The sequence below is a fragment of the Colletotrichum gloeosporioides genome, assembly GCF_011800055.1.
Source record: "Colletotrichum gloeosporioides strain Lc1 chromosome Unknown consensus_6, whole genome shotgun sequence".
NCBI lineage: Eukaryota > Fungi > Ascomycota > Sordariomycetes > Glomerellales > Glomerellaceae > Colletotrichum > Colletotrichum gloeosporioides.
Window position 1 is genome coordinate 440976 of NW_025544651.1, and position 21063 is coordinate 462038.

Here is a 21063-nt window from a genome sequence, read left to right on the forward strand (position 1 = left end):
AAAGCTCGCATGCGTAAAAGAAGACATGATATCATTGCAACGTAACTTGAAGGAATTCATTTCATATTTTATTCGTCTGCTGAGCCAAGTCCCTCCCAATGTGAGACCCTTTGAATTGAAATCTCAAGATGTCGACGCACCAAGCTTGCCTCCTATACTGCACGTCGTCAGTCACTTCGCCCCAGTGGTGGAATGTGAACTTACCCTTGAAGAACGGTGCACCAACAGCCTGAGCAACAGCCTGTGCCACAAGTTTCTGGATGGCCACGCCAGGGTGGTAGTCATTGAACCATAGGCAGCTGACGCCATCGGCATTGTAACAAGTAGCGTCAGGGGCGCCATACGCGGTCGGGTTGTTAATCGCCTTGTCGAAAGCTGCAGTGGTATCGACAACCCAGGATGTCACTCCCGAGTTCTTGGCCTTGAAAGCGGCGAGGTTGCTGTTGATGAGGTCGTTGTACTGCTTAATCGCCGCCGCAAGCTGCGCATTCGAGTCGGCGCCGTTGGCGAGCATCAGAGGCGTCTTTTGCGTGGCTATCACATGTCAGGGGCATGACATGAAGAATATTGGATGGAATAAAACTCACGAGGTACACCCAGCAGCACAAACTTCCTTACTCCGGCGTTGTACAAGATCTGCAGCTGATCAAAGTACTTGCCCAGGACCTGAACCAAGAGCGTCTCCCGGTTACTCAGCCAGAAAGCGTTCCCGACATCATTCACGCCCATCCAGACCCCGGCAAGGGTGTTGTCCGCCGTCCAGGGCGCCCAGCTCGGCTTCGACGCCAGGCTGCGCGAGAACTCGGTCACCTGGTCGATGAAGCTCAGCACGGTGCTCGCGTACGGCGCGATGAGCGTCGCGTCGGTGGTGGCCCCGCCGTAGGCGAGGTTGTAGCTGTAGACCAGGCTGGCGTTGAATTGCGTCACCATGAAGCCGACCCAGTCGAGGCCGCCCGAGGCGGTCCAGCCCGGGAGGTCGGGGTTGCCGAGGGGGTTCTGCGGGTTGGGCTTCGTGGAGTTGATGTTGAAGCCTGTTTGGGAGTAGGAGTCGCCGCTGGGTGAGGTGTTGGTGACTTCTCATTAGATGTAGTGGTGGGGAGACTTACAAGGTGATGAAGTACTTAACTCCGGACGGCGAGCTAGTGGCCGTAGCCGTCGCGGCGGCGGACGAGGAGGTCCGGACGGTGGTCGTCGTGGTTCGGGCCGTGGTCGACGCTGGGACGCTGACGGCGGTTGAAGTTGCCGCGGCTGCGGTGCCGGGGACACATTGAACTGACTCCATGAGTATCAAATCTTGAATTCGGTGAAAAATATCAACTCACAGTACCAAGGGTTCTGCGAAGAGCAATAAGCCCCCGCAGCACAGCTCGTCGCCCCCGTCCACCCCGTCCCTCCACACTGCCCCCACACCGCAGCCTGCGCGTTGGCAGCGCCAGCAAGACCGGCCGCAACAAGAATCGAAGCCGTGAGACGAGCCATCTTGAGGAACTCTGAAGACGAGAGAACGGAAAACTCTGGCTTGGCAATCCAAAGGCTAGGTTTAAAAAAGAAAATCAAGCGTTCATCCCACCGGCTTTATATCTTCCCATCGCCTCATCTCATTGACCGTCCATAGCCGGCACCGCGTCTCCGAAGCCATTCCCAAACCGGGATCGTCAGCTGTCACCCCCGCCTCGCCGTTGCCGCCGGCCCATTGGCGGAAAAGATCAGGGGCAGCACGGAAGCGCAGCCTGTCGCGCCTGATTAGACCGTAGAACCCGGGTCCGTGGATCGGTTGGGAATGGGATGAACTGCCAGAGGAGCGAGGGGAAGCTGGGTTGTGGGTTGCTGGCGAGATGGCGGAGTGGGTTGGGTAGCGTGGTGTTTATGCGGGTGCGCGGAGGGAGGGCATCCCCGACCCCAAAGCGGAAACGCGGGGGATCCACATTGGTTGGCACCGCCGGATGAGCGGGAGCTTGAGGAGAAGGCCTGGATCACTGGTGTAATTAAGCGTCGTTGTGTGTGTGTTTTTTCTCTTATATTCGAGTTTAAAATGGGTTTAATTCGTTTATTCGGCAAGTATCGGGTCCGAACATGACGGCGGCTCCGAATGAAGGGCAATCGTCTCGGCCGCTTACATGTCTACGTTGGTCTGACAAACATCTCAAGGCGGCTTGAATGCTTACCCCAGTAAGGCTTCGACTGATTTCCATGCAGCTCACTCTTTTTGAATATGTTAGAAGTTGAGATCTATCTCATGGACTTTCTTTCTCAACCACCCGCTGCCGCCTGTCAAGCAAGCTGGATATCACTCTGTGTTGCAGCTGCTCAGAGATTTTATCAACAGCGCAAACTCATCCAATGGTTCGATGTTCAATAATCAGCAGCAGAGGAGCTCTTGATGAAATTTGACCACGTAACTGTATGAGTATGCTCACGAATTCATGGCGAGATTCATTCAGGTCGTTTCTTTTCGAGTCCATGTGAAAGCGTATGGGCCGTTTGCCCATGTTTAGTTTGACTTCATGCTCATGGTATCCGTACTTTATAAGAGGCTTTTGCCCTTAGGGAAATCGTATGAGCCTCTAATCCTTAGTCGTAACCCTGGCGACAACTTCATGCTGACTCTTCAGTCATCCCCATTGACTCGAGAACGTTCATGAGAACTTTCCTGCACTGCTTCCGGTATTCACACGCCATAAGCTGATTTCTCGTCGCCTCGGACTCGTCCAGCTCAAACTCAGACTGATCGAGTCGTTCCAGCTCCTGGAAAACCTTATTCTGAATAATGGCCACAGTCTGCTCCAACAACGGCGCCGAATGCTCTGGAACCCGGCCCGTCAGAACCATTCTTAGTCGCTCTTGATTCACCGCAGCGCCCTCGACGCCATCCGGCACCGGCAGCAGCTCATCCCGGTGCTCCTCCGTCGTCTGCGCCAGAATGAGGTCCCAGATCATGGTGTCCTGCACATGCCTGAACGCAGGCAAGATCTTCTCAGCGTCGACGTCAGGCACCAGCTGCACGAACCGCGCAGCCACAGAGCTCGGGTGCGCCACCGACCGCAGGGAGATGAGATAGTCCCTGGGCTGTGTCGCCGACCCAGCACCGACCTCCGTCGAGGGTGCGGCGCCTCGCTTCTGGACGTGGACATAGTCGTTATGCAGACCCTCTGATTCGGGTATCCGAAAGCCGTAGGCCAGCATCAGTTCGGCGTTCGTCTTGTTGGTGCCGTAGTTGTTGTACACCTGGTCGCCGGGGCCGTAGGTGTCTAGGGTTCGCAGCGCGCAGGTGTCGACGGCATCTTCCGGGTGGTCCCAGGAGATATTGGCCAACGTCGAGTGGTTTCCGACGTCGAAGAGAGGGAGGAGAAGGGAGAAGTCGTCGATGGCGCAGCCTTCTGGGAGGGAGAGGGTGTGCTGTCGACTAGCGGGGATGACCAGGGACGGGCGGAAACTCCGACTGGTGAAAATGCAGTAGGCCCAGTTGTAGAGGAGGCGTGTGTAATCTTTGCGGACGGAGTCTTCGCCGAAGGCAGCGATAGCTTGTTTGTATTCCGACTTCAGGCGCGCCTTGATTTCGGTGATGGCAACATGGATGTTGGTGTCTTCCAGCAGCTCAATGTCGTCGGATGGCCAGAGCGGGGGCAGTGCCCAAGACTGAAGGTGTTCTGGTTGTGGCAGGGTCCTGATGTAAGGGTACCAGAACGAGTCCTTGCCAAGAAGGTACTGGTTGATGAGGAAGAAGCGACCAATGACGTGTGGAGGGACGCTCTCGAGGAATGATGGTGGGAAGGGAGGTGTGTCTTGGTGATGGAAGCCTGGGCTGGGTGTGGTGGTGGCGTTGAGATAAGATAGCGTGAGACCCAGGGGGCAGGTGACGACGGTATCGCCGGGTTTGACACCGGCACTTGCTGGGGAGACACGGAATGAATTTCCTGTCGCTGGATCGTTGTAGATTTCGACTGATGAGTGGAGGGCGGCTCCGTGGGATTTCGCCCACGCCGTTAGCTCGTCCATCGTGGCGCTCGCTCTAGTCTCTGGGCAGCTCTGGATCCGGGGTTCTGGGCCTGGTGAAGGAATGTGAACGAGGCACTTTCTGGACGACGCAGCCCTCAAAAGCTTAGCTTCTTTAGCAGCAGTTGAGTGAGACTTGGCGTGAGTGAACGGGCGGCCGACGTTGGAAATTTTTTAAACCGGTTCACCTTCGGCGGTGCGGGGTAGAAATCAAGGTGAAGGTGGGGTTCACGGCCGCTCACCGAGACAGTGGACTGGATGACGCTAGCTGTGGGGTGAAGGGCGGGAAGGGGGGTGAGATCTTTGGATCAGACCAACAGATCGGGGACCCCCTGATGCAGGTCCATCCATCCCTGTCAACAGACTCTCACACCATCAACCGGCGGTATCTGACTTGTGTCAATAGAAGCATTCTGTGTCTTGGTGTGCCAAGAGATAATTGGGCATATTTCACGCCGAGGAATCCATGGCGCGGAACAGTTGAAGATCCAGACCTTTGGCTCTCTGTTGCACCCTGTTGGCGTTACCATACCATTGGGTTTTCCCCTCGGTCATCATTACCACCATCAATCGGTTCATCGAGACAACAAGGTTGCATGGATTTGCGCCTGGGCTGATTCGAAGCCGAGTCTCACATTTGAGGAGGTAGGGCTTACGGGGTGGTTTGAAAATTGCGCAGCTAGGTGCCGTGCATGGGTTGTCGTTCCAAGAGGATTTCTAAATCCGGGGATCATTTTTTTACTGCAGTAATTCAATATTTCGTTGTCCCTACGGTTCTCACTCGTCCGACTTCGGCGTCCGTCCTTGCTGTCAGCCGTCCTCCTCGTCATCTTTGGTGAATTTATGTAACTTCAGGCAGCAAAGGCGTGCCCTCACAGGATTGTCACTTCAGCCGATTTTGGCAGATTCCTAGAGCTGAAACCGACCTCGAGGCGGAATTTCCCCGCCGGAACGCGCCAGGTCTGAGCAGCAGTATCCCAGTAGCTAAAGTCTCGGCGGCTCAGCTTAAAGGTCACCTCCCGGGTTTCACCTGCACCAAGTTCGATCTTCGAGAACCCCCGAAGAACCCTCGCAGGCGTCCCAGATGGAGCAAAATCGGCGGGCATTGACATGTAGAGTTGAACAACGGTTGCGCCGCTGCGGTCGCCAGTGTTTGACACTTGGATCGTCGCGTTTGCAACCGGGATAAACAGTTCGCTCAGGGGTACGGATGAGCCATTGTTTGCGCGAGCCAGAGCTGTCATGTTATCCGTCAATGTCTTGACTGAAAGATTTGACGCTAGTTCAAACGTTGTGTAACTGAGACCGAACCCAAACTCATACAAAGGGTCGATGCCCATCGCATCGAAATGTCGATAGTCAGTCATCAGACCTTCAGTGAAGTTGGATTTTCAGGCATCAGGGGAAGTCACCTCATCACTGGTGAGATTGGTGATTGGAATGTCATAGTCCGCTTCCGTCACTGGTATGGTGTATGGTAATCTACCAGACGGGTTGATGTCGCCCCAAAGGACATCCGCAAGGGAGTTGCCGGTCTGTTCTCCGGGCAGATGGGCAGCGATGATAGCGCGAACATTGCGGTGGCTAGTCCATGACATAGTGTTGATGCCGACGGAGTGGGTTACAACCACAGTATTATTGCACATACTGGCAACCTGCGTGACAACTGCTGTAGAGTTCCAATCTGCCTCAAAAGAGACGTGGTCGAATCTCTCAGCGGCGAACCTCTTAAGAAAGACGATACACACTTCAGGTACGGGGTAAATACTGTGAAAGTCCCCAGCAGCGAGACGCTCATTGTTGAGGATGTACTGCACGCGAGCACCAATGCCTTTGGCACGCTCCTTGATGGCGTCCAGCGGAGTGACCAATTACGCATGACGAACGCTGCTGGACCCTCCACCGATATCCAGGGCCCCGTACTCGAACCCGACGTTCGTCGCAGGCGGGTCTTGATAGATGAGACCGTCAGTCAGATCGCCAGCATCGTTGTCGAAAACTCCCATGTTGATAGGAGTAGGGAGGGGCAGCGTGTTGTTGACGTTCTTTAGAAGAACGGCACCCGCAGCTCCGGTCTCTCGAATAAGCTTTGCGTGGTCTCCACGTACGTCTCTCGCAGGCGGGTTGGTGACAAGGTCTTCCAAGCTCTGTTGATACTGTGCTGCGATGACGGATAGGGTCGAGGGATCTAGGCTTGGGAAGCTATCGTCGTCTTGGCCCAGAAGGTAGTACTGGGTCAGGATGCGACGGACCATCTCGTCGACCCGGTCTATCGACACAATGCCATCCTCAACCGCTGCCTTGACTTGGTCTCCGAATCAAGAAACACCCTGGCCGGGCACGGTTGTGCCCGGCATCTCCAAGTCTAGACCAGCATTGATAGAGGCAGCGGTTGAGTGTGTGGCGTACCAGTCAGACACGGTGTATCCCTCGAACCCTAGCTCCTCTCGCAGGATACCAGTCAAGAGCTTCGAGTGCTCGCAGGTATATGTCTGGTTGAACCGATTGTAGCTGCACAAGACAGCGGCAGGCTTTGCGTTAACTGCATCTATGAAAGGCCAAAGGTACAGCTCATGTAAAGTGCGATCGTCCATGTTGGAGGACACGGCATCGATGTTGGAGCCATCCGGGAGGGTCACGTTCGTTCTTTGCGTCTCCTGCTCGTTGCCAATGAAATGCTTCGCGATAGCCTGCACACCCGTGCTTTGAAGGCCTCGAATGGAGCGATCCATGCCAATGCCAGTCAGATAGGGGTCAGGTGAAAACCCTTCCCATACGCGACCGCCAAGCGGATGGCGTCCAAGGGGCCCAGCAACGGGGCTTGGATCTCATCGTTAGCATTGAGGCGTTCGAACAAAATTCATTGGTGAAACTTACCCCAAGCAAGCGTGCAAGCCCTTTGCTCTGAATTCTTTGCCGATGGCCACAGCACGCCGATAAATCAAGTCCGGATCCCAGGTTGCAGCGGCCGTCAGGCCAGCCGGAAAGACACTCGTAAGGTCGGCGCGATTCACGCCGGACGATCCATCTGAGTAACAGATGCCAGAGAAGTTGAGTCGTGGGATTGCACCAATGCTGCCGATGCATCCAAGACCAGTCAGCGGGTTCGCGCCGGTGACGACTGCAGTCTTCTCGTCGAAGGTAGGTTCTGCCAGGAGGTCATTCGCCTTCCCAACTGCGGTGTCCCAGTCAACTATGCCGCAGTTAGCATCAATCCACATGGCCTTTACCATGCCCACTCGTCCGCTTGGCTTACCAGGGGAAGCTGCCGCGGAGGCAAGGCCGGAGTAGAGCAGAGTCAGTAAAGTAGTTCGATACATGTTGGTTGCCGGTGGTTCTCGAAGCAGTGATCTAAAGCAAGTCAAACGCAAAACGCTCTTTGGCGAGCTACGTTTTTAAAGACTTTTCATCGGTAACATTCCGAGCCCCCAAGACAGCAATGGGATCTCCTATTCGAAAATCAATTGAGCACATTGGTAAAAACAAAGTTGCACCACCTTGTGATATTCTCCACGGGGGCTATTCTGGGCCCATCGGCCATATCGAAGATAAATCCAGCACTGAAGTGGACGCCCCCGAGACGGCAAAATACCGATCATCTAGCTATCTCCATATTGGCGGCCCAAATACACGTATCTGCACGGGCTTGTCTACTATTCCCATTGTGCTAAAGATTTGAGCCGTCCTAATTTGCCTATGTCCCTAGGGCTACATTTCTTATGTACTTCTATCAAGTTCAAATTGTATATCAATCGAGAACTGCAGGACGTAGAGATGAAAGTAGTGAAACAATAATAACAACAGAGGCGGCGAGGGATGACGATGTTGGAAGACGATGACGGACGGACGACAACGACGGACAACAACACGGGCCATTTCTGGCTATGGAAGTGAAGTCACTCTAGCATTAGATAAGAGAAATGCAGGGTCTCAAAATCTCGGCGTGGCCCGCAGATCCCGGTATACACGTATTCCTGTCACTGCCCCATTCGGACCCGTGTAAAAGTCGAGGGGATCCTTGTCGGGCTTAGAATATGAATCTGAAGGCATGTCAATGTCAGCCACTTACAGATTGAATCCGAAGAGTACAACATTGAGTCGGCCTGTTGATGGATCCGCCTAATTCTGGTAAAGGAAACCAGGAAACCACTCTATAGTGGAGCTAATCTTGCATTAGGGAATCGTCAAGCACATCACCCTCGATGACAAGACCCAGACGGGCAACGATGTCATTGCCGATTACGTGTATGCGATCAACATCCTTGATAGTTATGAGAACGAGAAACTCTCCGAATTCATCAGTGCAGGTGCGCTGACTTACCCTAGCCCCCTTGAGATTACGCCGACCCGGAAGAAATCGATTGTCACAGTCTTCAGAGTTCAGCTTCTCGTGTCCTGTCTTATGTTCCATTCGTAGAATGTGACGAGCAGCTGTTGAATACATGTATCTTGACGGACCATGATGGCTACCTACATACGTGGTTAGCTAGTAGGAATAACCAGCTAGCTGTCATCGACCAAGGCCCTCCTGATTCAACTTATTTAAGATCTTCCATCTCCGACAATCTTTCTCAGGACCAACCTTTTCTCTGCATTCATTTCCCATATAACTGCAAGATTTCCCGCTCCTTTTTACGAAACGTATACCTCCATCAATCATGCATCCCACCTTGCTCCTTGTCTATTTGTCAGGAGCGGCAACTGCCACTTCCATTCTCAGCTCGGGCAACAATTCCATCAATTATTTTGAATCGCTTCCCAGCTTGAGCATCGGGGCAGATTGTGCTTGCAACAAGTTATCAGCGCAGTTCGGGAACCTCCTCTTGGGCAGCAATTCGACCGGCTACACCACCCAAGCTGAAGACTTCTACGACATCCGTGCAGTACTTGAGCCGAGATGCATCTTCATGCCAACAGACGCAGATCAGATCGCCTCAGGAGTCTCCATCCTCGCATCCTGCGGCGCGCAATTTGCCATCCGAGCGGGAGGTCACATGAACGTTAGCTATCATCATTCCCTTTCGTCTTTCATTTGCTGATGAAGCTTTTTGTCCAGTCCCCAGGATCCAATGACATCGACGGCGGTGTTTTGCTTGCTCTCAACAGCTTGACTGATATTGAGATAAGTCCCGATAATTCGACCGTTAGCGTTAGCCCAGGTAACCGCTGGGTTGATGTATACGAAGCCCTTGCGCCATACAGACTTTACAGTATTGGAGGTCGCATGAAGACGATAGGAGTTTCCGGACTTTCACTCATCGGGGGTTTCCATTATCTGACCAACAAGTATGGCTTCGCGATGGACAACGTTGTCCGTGATTGACTCGCATCTTCGATCCAACATTCGGGGTTCTGCAACTGCTCATCGCTAATCTTTCGTTGTGAAAGAATTCAGTTCGGCCATAAGACTATGAAGGCCGACGCAGACCAGCTCTACCGTATTTACGAGGTCTGGAAAGCGGCTGTTGAGGACATCAGTGACGTTGAGGGTCTCATCCCCACTCTTGTTCTGAACACGATGGCGCCAAGCGCTATGAGCGTAGCCAAGAACAATGGCATCGGCAATGTTTGGGGCTTGGATGATGACGAGGCCTTGATAAGTGAGTCAGGAAAAAAGCTGCTTGATCGAACCTCGCTAATCTCATGCGACGCAGTTTGGCAAACATCCACCGCGTGGGACAAGGAGGAGAGTGACCTACGCGTCACGAACTTTGCCCGTGGAGTACTGGACGATATGCATGCGGAGAACCAGGCGAAGGGCCTTGCGTCGGAATCATATACATGGGTGATGCTGCGGAGTTTCAGAATCCATTTCTTGGATTCCCAGCGAGGAACGTTGACAGGATGAGGACGGTGAGAGCGGCTTATGATCCTTTGGATGTCTTCACCAGACAGAACTGGGGCGGCTTCAAGCTTCCCAGACCATGAGATGAGGGTATGAGGATGGTCCATGATGAATATGTTGAGGCTGCCCCCTATAGTAGTGTGATGAGCGCGTTGTTCGTCACTCCCTCAGCAAATTGGCAAATCAAGGCTCGACATCAAAGTCAATTAGTTTCGAATAGACAGTAGAACAATAACTTACTTCATTGTGATACATCATTCTGCCCTCCAACCTTTTTCATACTTTCATATAACAGATTACTGCCTTTGGATACACCTTGTAACTACCGTATTATTCTGATGAGGAAATAAGTGAGGGCTAGTAGGTCACAGAGAAACCTCTACAGCTAGCCTGTAGCGGGTATGAAGAGAGTGCGAGTCGCTTTGACCCCCCTTTCCACGCATTTACAACTAATTCCCCCCTTTAATATCAAGATATCGTCAACTCTCTACACCGAAAGCCTCTACAACCGCCATCTTAAGGGCATCTATAGCCCCATCACCATCGTATTATGTACCGGAGGTGATGGGGGCCTATATACCGGGGTTGATGGGGGCCTGTTGGTAGTATGTCAATGTCTTTGTCGGCCACAGCTTTCTTCCAATACTTGTCGATCCTCACAATCCGACCATTTATTCTAGGCTCGTCCCATTTGGAAAAGAAGCTTCTGGTAAGAGGTTTCTTCTTTCTCGGTACCAACGCAGCCGCTTTCCAATCAGAAGACGCCGGCTCAGTCACGTCACCTGCCTCACTCCCTTCCCAATCTGACCAGAATTCCAACGGGTCTTCTCCCCACGCCTCCTCACCATTCCTTTTTTTAAAATGCCACATTGCGGGTCCTTTATCACCACTTGCCCTGAACCGTTCCAGGTGGCGGAGGTGCGACATATGTTCGCGAGCATACATTGGTCGTTCATCATCTTCCCAGGGCATGACGGGCTGGCCTGCGGTGATGTCGTCTTCCTTGATAGACTCCAGATCATCGAAGTCATCGTCTCCTGGTTCGTAAGACCCATCGCTGTCTAGGGACATGTCATCTTCGAATGTTTGGGCCTCCATGTCCAAGACGCTGTCTGCCCTAGATTCCGTTCGGTGAATACGACATCCTCCACCATGTTCCAGCCCGAAAGTTTCCAAGTTCAAATTTGGAATGTTGCTTATGAATCCTGGCGGCAAGCAGTATCTGGGAATCATGTTCAAATGAAGACACCGCAATGTATGCGCATGCTTCTCGAGAAAAGAGGCCAATCCATTTAAAGAGAAAGGTACTCCGTCCAAATACAGCGATTCCAGCCGGGGCATGCGTGATAGAGAAGCAAAAAGACATACGTTTGTCCCGTCGAGAGTCACATAACTCAGACCTTCGGGGCTAGGTACGCGTTCAGAAGGGAAGGGGGGGATCTCTTGCCCGACAATATCGAAGCAGAGCCGTAGGCTTGACAAGTTCCGTGAAGCGCCGAGAATCTCCCGTAAATTGATCATACCGTCCGGATCCCGATTAAGACAGCAGAAGTGCAGTCGTTTGATAAGATCGAAGCCATACATGCCCGATGGCGAGATATGGTAGTTGATAGGAACGACGTGAAGTTCATCAATGGACGGTCCACCTGGCCACTGCCGCGATGCGACTATAGCTTTCTGAAGGAAACGACGAATCCCGGAGAAGTCTGTATCGACAACTGACTCCTCGTGGCTCTGGTAGAGCTGAGCAACGAATGGATACCCATCTACTGCATCCTGGAGCAGTCGGTCGGGATGCATAGGCTCCGAACCAAAAGTCGATAAGCCCGGCATGGCGCGCAAGGAATCGCAGAAAACAGGAAAGAAATCGGCCGCGATCTTTTCGTTCGCCGCTACCCTGCTGTGACTGTATAACCGACAAGGTTGGAACGTAATATCCATCTTCCACCAGAACAGAGATGCCGCTTCGGTAAACATTCTATTGCGCCACGCGTTTTCATTTCGGGATAGGTCCGGCCACGTGAACTTTTTTCGCTCGTATCTGCCTTTGCGCCAGTTCTTAAGGCGACACTTAGGAGGCTCTGGACCGTCCGAGAAGTGCGGGTGCCTCCCTGGACCATTGAAGAGACGCAAATTGGACTCGTTGCCAGGCAGTTCGTACCATACGACTGTGCGAACAGCTTTGGCAAGGTGCGGCGTTGCGGCAATGTTCAGGAAGGATTTTCGATCTCTCCATGTTCTGGAGATGCCAATGCGCTCAAACAATCGATCTGTTACCAGAAACGCAAAGAGTCGACACGTTTGTCGGAGTGCCTTGAGATCAGGCTGTGTGAGGCTTTCATCTGCGAGAATGGCCTCAAAGATCTCTACCGGAAAGGTTGGCGACCTGTCTCTGCTGTGACGAACATGCGAGAGCAGTGCAATAAATGCACCAGGAAATGCATTTGTCGAGTCAATCTCCATCGTTCGATCGTTGTTCTTTCGCGTCTAGTGAGACGATAGGGCTTTGTAGTTCGTCGATTAGAGTTGAATGTTTCATTCAATATTTCGATACATTTTATAGAGGAGGTCTTTGTCACCAACAGTTGTAGACTATCTTGGCCGCTGCCTAATTGTGACTTTTCAATGGTTGTATCCACTATCATGCAGTGAGATTGTGGCCAAACATCCCAGGCCCTGCAGAGTTGCCTGGCCGCCAAGCTCACCCCGATCGCTCGACCTGAGAGGATGGTGAACCGGCCGCCCGCACCTGAAGGTGAGAGGGAGTCAAAATATAGCAATGCGGCCAGTTGTCGGATTTTGCGAGATAAATCGAGCGTCATCATGGAGGAATCAAAGTCAGTCCGGAGTGTTTCTGCTGATGGCGACTGTAGAAACAATGAATGTAACAAAGTAAAACCCTTTCTCTTGTAGGACTTTCTGTACATTTACAGCCAAGGAATTTCAGAAACCATCTACATGCTACATGCCTTACTGTTTATACGTAATCAAATTCATAGGAATTTTCTATGTTTATTGTTTTGTTTCGATAAGCAGCTGCGAAGTCACGGTTGTGAAACTCTTAATGCTGGTTGTTGCACCCTTTGGAAGTTCCGCACATCGAAAGTAAGCCACAGCATCCCGCCGAATTACTTCTCGACACTTTCAATCTATCGTATTTCTTTTCTGCTTCTTCATGTTATACCCAAGTCTTTCCTGAACTTTAAAGTGGAGCTATCGCTGCTCTCGCACTACTGCGCTAATAGCAAGAAGAACGAAACAATAGCATCGGGCGATGATGACGCCGACGACAATGCAGGAGAATGGCAACATGCGTCGATAGATGAAGATGAAGAAGGGAACAACTATATAGAGCTTTACAACAAGGTAAGCTTTTAAGCCAGCGACCTTGGTTTCTCAGCAAGCCCATAACGGTTAAGCAAAGTTTTACAGCGGAAAAACATGAACAACGTTCTAGTTAAAATACTAGAGATAGGGAATCAGCCAGGCCGTAAATGTCCAAACTATGCAGTATCTCTTCCACGAATTTTGCTCATTTCACACCCCTAACATCTTCTCTAAAACCATGCTTCGCCGCCTTTGAGTGTTTCACGATGCCTCACATTATTTCCCAAAAGATACGACGCCTAGTACTTCGATCTTCAAAGTCTCCTGCACCTGAAGAGGCCCAACCCCACGATCCACCCGCTAGGATAATAGAACCAGTCCCTGAAGGCTACACAGCGCCAACAGTTCGGGCACCGAAAGGGCGTTTGCGAAATGTCTTCCGACGCGTTCGCAACGGTCACCCAAAGCCTAACCTCGTTAAGAGCCCCAGAGTAGTCAACGGCTACTCCGTCTCTGGGTACGCCACGATCGAAATCATTCCGGCCGAGCTCATTTTGTTGGTAGCTAAAGATCTGGCTCTTAAGGATCGTGTGATGTTGGCTCTGACGAGTAGAATGATGCTCTTCAAAGTTGGGCGGCAATGCCTCATCGATTTCAATTCGAGTATAAATACAGAAGAAAGACTGTATTTTCTCCGTCAATTGGAGCGGGAAGTGCCCAGAATGAGAGACGTTCTTTGTTATCGGTGCAAGGTCTTTCATCCACCAGAATCCTCGGAGCCACCTAAGAATTTGGAAGAAAGTAGTCGGCGTATCCGACCCTGCTGGGAGATACCAAAATACCCCATCTTGGGTTTCCACAGGAAATACTCATCTCCTCTATTACCGCCCAAAATACACTTAAACATGATAAGAGCTGTTATGAGATCGTATCGCAATGGCCTGAATATATACAATCTGGCAGATCTATCTTCCAGTACCGTTTTCACACGCGACGACCACGAAGCCAAAACTTTGCTAGTTGCAAATTGCATCGTAGCCGACGGGAACCTGTTACTTCGAACTGTTGTCACATTGCTACCATCAAAAAAGAAGGAAAATGTCCGACATGCAGTACGATACCTTTTTGATATCGTCGAAAATGAACCTAGCCTTCGTCAGATTTGTCCCCACCTCAAGTGGCGCGAGATATTCCCGCATATCTTCATGGGAACACCACCTGATCCACCATCAAAAGGCCTCACAATGCGGGATCCCATGGATCACAAGTATGACGACGTTTGGAAAACTGAAAGTATGACCAGAGCAAAGCGAGGGCGTTCTGTCAACTGCGGTTATTGCTCCACGGTTTTCAACTACAGTTGGAGGGACTTGGCAAAGAATGGCTCTAGGATTGTCTCTCTCGTTTCTTACAAGCTTTTGAGGGAAACAACACGTGATGTCGACTTCGACAGACAGTGGAATTGGCACCTAAATGACCCTCTTAGCTGGAGGTCCGAAAACCGCTGTGTCTCGAGTTGGGGAATGTATGCCCCGGCCGCGTGGATTCGTGCGACGAAAGATATTCCGGAGTTTGATACACGAAGGTATACACTCGAACCAAGGTGCTTTGAAGAATTGGATACGTTGTAGCGCCCGCATAGAAATCGAGCGCCCAAAGTTCTCAGCCCGTGGAGGAATGGCGATTCCGCCTTCTCGTTCGAACTTGGCACTGGGGGAACCTAGGCGGCTACCTGGAATGCGCAAGGCCCCGTCATATCATGCGACTGGGTACACTCCTTTCACCGATTACTGATTGTTTCTTGTGGTTCACAAGATGAGGTTGAACAGTCAATCAATCCTAAGGATGGCGAGATTGAAACTTGCACCAATCACACAAGACCCGCATGAACCCTGCGGCAACGCCCTGTGTCATTGTTATCTCCGGACATGACTTTCACCGCAGGCAGAGGAGCTTTTTCGAAACCCAAACCAACAAATTTGCTGAGAATCCGAAAACGAATATTAATTGAATTGGAAATAATTGATGATTGCGTGGTGTATGATAACGTTGGCTCCTTGAGTCGCTAAGGCATAAAGTGTGACGACGAAGTCATCGTCAAGAAGACAGAGCGATTTGGAAGACAGGACATCATTAATCAATTCAACTATCACTAGCCACTCAACTTTCAAGATAAATTGACGAGGAAATGAGCTCAATCAAGAACGTAGCAGTTGTTGGGGTAAGTTACTGTCCAAACCTTTATTGCCGGTGACCGCGAGTTTACGCTTCAATTAACATGCCATCATCTAGACCAGCGGAAGCATCGGAAGCCATGCCATCCCCGCCCTTCTGGCCGCCAATTTCGTGGTGACTATCGTCACGCACTCTAGCGTAGGAAAGCGTTTCCCATCGCAAGTGAAAGTCGCCGTCACCGACTTCACCCCGCAGTCACTGCAGCAAGTCCTGTCAGGACAGGACGCCGTGCTCTGCGTTCTCGGCCACGCCGTCTTGGACAGACAGGTCGACGTCATACATGCCGCTGAGAAGGCTGGCGTGAAGAGGTTCATCCCCAGCGACTTTGGTGTTCCCAAAGGCCCCAATGATGTACCTGAGTACCGTGCCATTTTGGGAAAGAAGGCGCAGGCTCTGGACCTATTGAAGGAGAAGGCAGAGAAGAATGGCAAGTTCACCTGGACATCCTTCTTCAATGGGCCTTTGCTTGACAGGGTGAGCACCATATTATCCTTATCGTCTTGGCCGCCCCTATCGTCTCCATTGTCTCTGTCGTCCCCTGCCATCCCCAATCACCTCTGCTCTGCCTGTTTCCCTGCTCCAAGATAATCTATTTACTAACCTGTTGGTCAGTCACTGGCGCTGTTCCCAGACTTTGGTTTCGACATCAAACAACACTTAGCAACCATCTACGACTCAGGCAATGAACCTTTCACTGCGATGAGCATCGCCAAGATCGGCAAGCCCATCGCAGCTGTCTTCCAGCACCCCGAGGAAACGAAGAACCGACACGTTAGCATCGCTGCTCTGACCACTTCCCAGAGGAAGATCCTTGACGAGCTGGAGAAGCAGACAAACACGGAATGGAAGACCACGACAGTCAGCACGGACGAGGCCAGGCGAGAGGGGCGGATCAAGCTGCAGGATGGCGACTACAAGGGCGCGTATGTCGCGTTCCTTGTCCCCAGCTTTACCAGGATGGAGCCGGGAGGTCTGTCCTGGACGGGGTGGATAACGATCTGCTGCGGGTCGAGCAGGAGAGTTTAGAGAACATCGTCAAGGGTGCGCTTACCTGGGCCTGACCAAGGAAGTTGTCTGTAGTCAGGCGCCATCAAGGCAGTAACTCGAACATCAGGGTGAAACCATGTCTTTTAATTGAGGGGTTCGTGAACTCAAGTCTTGTCATCTCCACAATGCTAGATCGTCAAAAGCCTCAGCAATTACTGTTTCCGGGGTTCGTCGGTAGTTGGGCGCCGACTGTTGGGCTGGCGATCATCAGCCTCCGTTGCCTGGTCGAAGCTAACTCTATTTCGTCAATATTTACTTGGGTTCTCATGGAGTGACGCGACCACTGGTGGAGCTCAGCTAGTCGGGCTTTATCCAGGGCTGACCCAAAGCTTAATCAAATCAACAGGTAAATAGCTGCCCAAGGAGACGCCCCAGGTAAATGATCGCCGTGTTCGTGAAATCATGTTGACACGTAGGGCCTCTAGTTTGCGAACATCGTGTCAGCTTCAGTCGTTAGTGGTCGCGGTCCTCTCAACCTGACGACGCCGTCAGCGGCTTGGCAACTTTAGTTCCCGGAGTGCGCTCCGCCCGGCACCTGCGGCTTCGACTTTGTGGGGAAAGCTGAGCCTCGCATCAAAGGACGAGGGTCGTTGCGTCGAGTCGTTGCATCGGAGACGGTTTGTCCAACAGCATGTGGCTATCGCCCGATTGCTGAGGGGCTTCTTCTTCTTGGGTAATGTTCGCGTAAGATGGCTCGTTGCGGGCGTGCATGCTCAGCTACGGCGCCAACAAAACCCTCCTCTCGTCGTTGACTTGGCGTTGATAATGATGTGTGGCTTTGCGGGGTCATCAGCGTGCAAGCCAAGGAGCGGCCAAGAATAGGAAAATTGTGGCTGTGAGCATGTGAAGTTGCTCTGCTTGGGGGCCGAGTGACGAGATAACAACAAATCAAAAACGCCAGTGAGTCGCCCAACGGGATGCGTTGAGATGGCATGACGCATTCGGTGTGCACTGCCAAACTGCCAACCCCAATATTCCGGGTTCTAGAGCGCCATCGACCCCTTTTGGCTGTGCTGTTCGTGCTGTCGAGGCGCTTATCGGGCAAACCAGACGTCGACACAAGCTTTGTCGAAGGATCGGGTTTCGTCAGACTGGAATAATCAGCCCGTGTTTTTTTGGCCCTTCGTCTTAGCAGCTTCGTCCGGTCGTCATCTTGTCTAGCTGGGCTGGCTGGTGGCATGGCCCGAAGTGTCCGGCTGATGATGTGGCCATGGCGCCATGGACCGCGCCACGACGATCCCATCTTACCTCTTCTCTTACTTGGACGGGTGGTAAGGTAGCGTAAAAGTATAGTCAACGACCGGTGCTGCCGGTTGCCGAAGCCCTCAGCGGTGTACTCCATACTCCCCGTCCGCGTCGAAAGACAGTTGAGGTTTGTAACAGGATGCCCAGGAGTCGGCCTATTGCCCACTTCACCGAGTTTCGGCACGCCCCTCCTCCGGTGCGGCACCGGGCCCCTCTCACTCTCACGTTTCCCTGGTGCAGCAGCATGCTTCGTACAGAGGTACGGATACCTGTGAAACGTAAAACGCCCCTCCCTCCACCTGCGTGTTGGCGGCCCCTCTTTTGCGGGAATAGACGGGAACATGAGATGATGTGGCCCGCCGCCAGTAAATTGAGGCCATTGGGAAAAATCATTTTTTACGGTCCCCCACGGACATGCGCTTGCAATTGCAGGTTGAGTGAACATTCGCCTGTTGTGTGTGTGGTTGCGTTTGCGGCGCCGGTGCGTGAGGTTCTATCTTGCGTGCTCTTCGAAGACTCATCTGACATGTCTCCGCACACCCAATCCTCCCGCGCCCTTCCCGCATCGTCACCGTCATTTGATCCAGCCCGCAAGTGCCGGCGCTGGGCGCATGTCTCGGTGTCTAAGACACTCTCAACCCTTTCCAGGGCCCTCACCGCAGGTCAGGAGGGGGCTCGCCAACCTGCCCTGGCGAATAGCACGATTCGGGCCCCTGGATAAGCCTTATCGCTTCATGGGCGCATGGCATCGCATCATGGGGGCGGCGGGCGGTCAATCAGTGCGTGCAATGTCTTAGTTGTCGCCAGGGAGAAAAGAAAGAGAGCCACATTGTTTACAACCATGCGCCACAGCAAAACACGAACCACCATCACAGCCAGAAAGCCAAGGTGTAGATCCGAGTGTTGTATCTGGGAGTAAACGTCCCCTCCGGCAAAGCAACCCCTTTCCTCGCCCGGCAGATGTCATCTGCGGCCTGGGCGGATGTGATGATGCGCTGCCCTCTTCAATCGCATGACCGCCGCAGCCACCCTGTCCACGTCGCGGCGGGCTGTTTTCATCCAGTCAGGGACGCAGAGCTGACACCGCCCATCACATCATAGCAGGACGATTATGGGAACCAGGGCAGGGCGCGCGGGCGGGAGGTTTGGATGCCGGCCGGTGCGGGCGGGTTCAATTTGGGATTGGGATCCAAAATGTTGTGTTGTTGGCCCTGCATTGCACGCTGATGTGTACTAACCTAAGCTGATGCGTACCATGTACGGATACGGATACCCTCTAAGCTGTAACCTTAGTCCAACTTGTCCAAGTGCTTGCTCGATACGTACCCATCTGCCGCCTCACCAAAGCCTCCTGGCAACAACACATCCAGCAGCATCAACAAGAAAATTTCAGTTATTTTATTTCTCACCAGGGGACCATGATGGAAATAAGGAGCACAACGTCAAGCCACGAAAACTTCCCGCGTGCGAAGCTCCAGTTCTTTCTTGCCTCTGGCCCTCAGACATTGCGTGGTTCGGCCCTTTTTGCGTCCCATCATTCGCGTGTTCGTCCCAGGTTTCTAGAAAGCAAGGAGGCAACGCGCCAAAAGCAAAGCTGCAACGAAAGGTACCGATGAAAAAATTGCTTGCCAGGGCCCAGTTTAATGCCTTGTCCCGGGCAGCGTCCGGGCCAGACGGAGCTCTCAGCGCACCCTCCCGGCCCCATCCTCATTACTCATTCTAGCCCGAATTACCTCAGAAGAAAGACTCTGCGGCCTGAAAGGAGGCCCCCTTCAGGAGTCGTCAAGTCGTTTCTGCAAAATGTTGCGGCTGACGCTTGCGCGCTTGTTACGTTGTTACTGGCTGCAATGACTCTCATCCAAGGGTGTGTGCCTCATTCAATACAACGAACAACATACGTACCGCCAGCCCACACCACACTAGCCACGCTTTTTCGATGACACCCACCCCTACCTTACCTTGGTCCCTACCTGGACCTTTGCGGCCACCCAAATTGCCCACCCATCTGATGGAATGGCCTGAACAAAAGTCTCAGTGACCGCATGAGTAGGGATCGGCCTGGTTCCGTTGGGCGCCGCCGCGGGTCTGATCGCCATCGCTTCTCAGATTTTTAGGGCGCCTCGTCTCGAACGATCTGAGCTTTAGATTGGTGATCACTGCATAGGGCTTCCGGCACCCGCGGCTTATATAGTGGGCTTGAATCCCTCCTCCCTTTCGTCACCGTTCTCGACTTTGTTGCTCGGCACTGCTTTCGACTTTGATATAAACATAGGGCTGCTCTTCACCATCTTGAGCCCCTACCCATCGATACTCGACACAGATTCATACACTAGCACCAAGAAGCTATAACCCACTCGCTCACCACCACCTGCTCACATCCACACATACACATACACATACAAGATGTTCGGTCGTCAACAACGAAACTTCCCCAAGCGAAGCGGCTCCGGCTACTCCTCCTGGCCCGAGAGCGACAGCGAGGACGACATGATCAGGCCCTGCGCCACCAACTCAGAGAAGCCCGAGGCCCACGTCACCATGACCGAGTACGCCCCGGCCACCGCCCCGGCTGCTGTGGAGAACGCCGCACACCCGAGACCCTCCCTCACCGGCCGCCGCTCCTCCGCCGACGGCGCCGACCTCGAGGAGATGTGGGAGTGCATGCTCGAGCTGCAGCAAAAGTACCACTGCTACAACTCGACCCGCATGGAGATTGCCGCCGACAGCGATGATGCCATGGAGATGATGCGTAGGTTCCAGCTCTGGCTATGAGACACACAGGTCAAGGGTGACTAACATGAGAGAACAGCTACCCGTGCCTGCATGGACATGCTCAACGACTCCATCGAGTCCCTTCCCGAGGAGGGCTGGAAGAAGCTCAGCAAGTACCTCGTCCCGGAGTGTGACGCGTGTCAGAAGCCGCAGAAGTGGAAGTTCTGGAAGCATGCCTAGACGCTGGGTGCTCTTTTTGGACAGCGATCTTTTCTCCCTTCAGCGATGCGCGGAGCATAATGGCTCTGGTTAGAATGATACCCCATTTTACACATACAAAAAGTTTGGTTTTACATTTTCACACGGCAATTACTTGGGCGGATGGTATGGCCTACATGGTCGGAGGGCGGGTCGGCGGGACGGGCATGGCTTGGAATCCTTTTTGTTTGCATTGAGGGCTTGCCCACATCATCACACAATACCCCATATTTTCATCGGCTAGATCAATCACACAGTCACGATCTCTTGCAGAGCCTCTCTAATGTTCCCTTCGGATTACCTATTTGAGGCAAACAATGAGCTAATGATCACCGCTTCGTGCTACTTCTCGTGGGATGACGGGGTGCGGGGTTGTGTTCGACGAGCCGGCCGTGTCACTC

At 52.7% G+C, this 21063-nt stretch overlaps 7 protein-coding genes across 7 annotated transcripts; 3 read left to right on the forward strand and 4 right to left on the reverse strand.

The window, feature by feature from the left end:
- Positions 1-123: 123 nt before the first annotated feature.
- Positions 124-1479, reverse strand: GCG54_00014532 (Acetylesterase; the record flags this gene model as incomplete). The annotated part of the gene is made up of 5 exons (XM_045414361.1): positions 124-152; positions 205-534; positions 588-1054; positions 1107-1272; positions 1323-1479. The coding sequence occupies 5 exons, from the start codon at positions 1477-1479 to the stop codon at positions 124-126; spliced, it is 1149 nt and encodes a 382-aa protein (XP_045270939.1).
- A 1116-nt stretch (positions 1480-2595) lies between these two features.
- GCG54_00014533 (Histone-lysine N-methyltransferase setd3) lies at positions 2596-3996 on the reverse strand (the record flags this gene model as incomplete). The annotated part of the gene is made up of 1 exon (XM_045414362.1): positions 2596-3996. The coding sequence occupies one exon, from the start codon at positions 3994-3996 to the stop codon at positions 2596-2598; it is 1401 nt and encodes a 466-aa protein (XP_045270940.1).
- An 869-nt stretch (positions 3997-4865) lies between these two features.
- On the reverse strand, positions 4866-7313 carry GCG54_00014534 (putative beta-glucosidase G; the record flags this gene model as incomplete). The annotated part of the gene is made up of 6 exons (XM_045414363.1): positions 4866-5365; positions 5414-5837; positions 5880-6262; positions 6323-6813; positions 6871-7186; positions 7250-7313. The coding sequence occupies 6 exons, from the start codon at positions 7311-7313 to the stop codon at positions 4866-4868; spliced, it is 2178 nt and encodes a 725-aa protein (XP_045270941.1).
- A 1338-nt stretch (positions 7314-8651) lies between these two features.
- Positions 8652-9921, forward strand: GCG54_00014535 (uncharacterized protein; the record flags this gene model as incomplete). The annotated part of the gene is made up of 4 exons (XM_045414364.1): positions 8652-8993; positions 9050-9304; positions 9389-9778; positions 9799-9921. The coding sequence occupies 4 exons, from the start codon at positions 8652-8654 to the stop codon at positions 9919-9921; spliced, it is 1110 nt and encodes a 369-aa protein (XP_045270942.1).
- A 489-nt stretch (positions 9922-10410) lies between these two features.
- Positions 10411-12301, reverse strand: GCG54_00014536 (uncharacterized protein; the record flags this gene model as incomplete). The annotated part of the gene is made up of 3 exons (XM_045414365.1): positions 10411-10434; positions 10499-10955; positions 11088-12301. The coding sequence occupies 3 exons, from the start codon at positions 12299-12301 to the stop codon at positions 10411-10413; spliced, it is 1695 nt and encodes a 564-aa protein (XP_045270943.1).
- Positions 12302-15353: 3052 nt separating this feature from the next.
- GCG54_00014537 (uncharacterized protein) lies at positions 15354-16426 on the forward strand (the record flags this gene model as incomplete). The annotated part of the gene is made up of 3 exons (XM_045414366.1): positions 15354-15386; positions 15458-15874; positions 16013-16426. 3 exons carry the CDS (start codon positions 15354-15356, stop codon positions 16424-16426), a joined length of 864 nt encoding a protein of 287 aa, XP_045270944.1.
- Positions 16427-20095: 3669 nt separating this feature from the next.
- GCG54_00014538 (uncharacterized protein) lies at positions 20096-20644 on the forward strand (the record flags this gene model as incomplete). Its single annotated transcript, XM_045414367.1, has 2 exons — positions 20096-20441; positions 20502-20644. 2 exons carry the CDS (start codon positions 20096-20098, stop codon positions 20642-20644), a joined length of 489 nt encoding a protein of 162 aa, XP_045270945.1.
- Between the last annotated feature and the right edge of the window lie 419 nt (positions 20645-21063).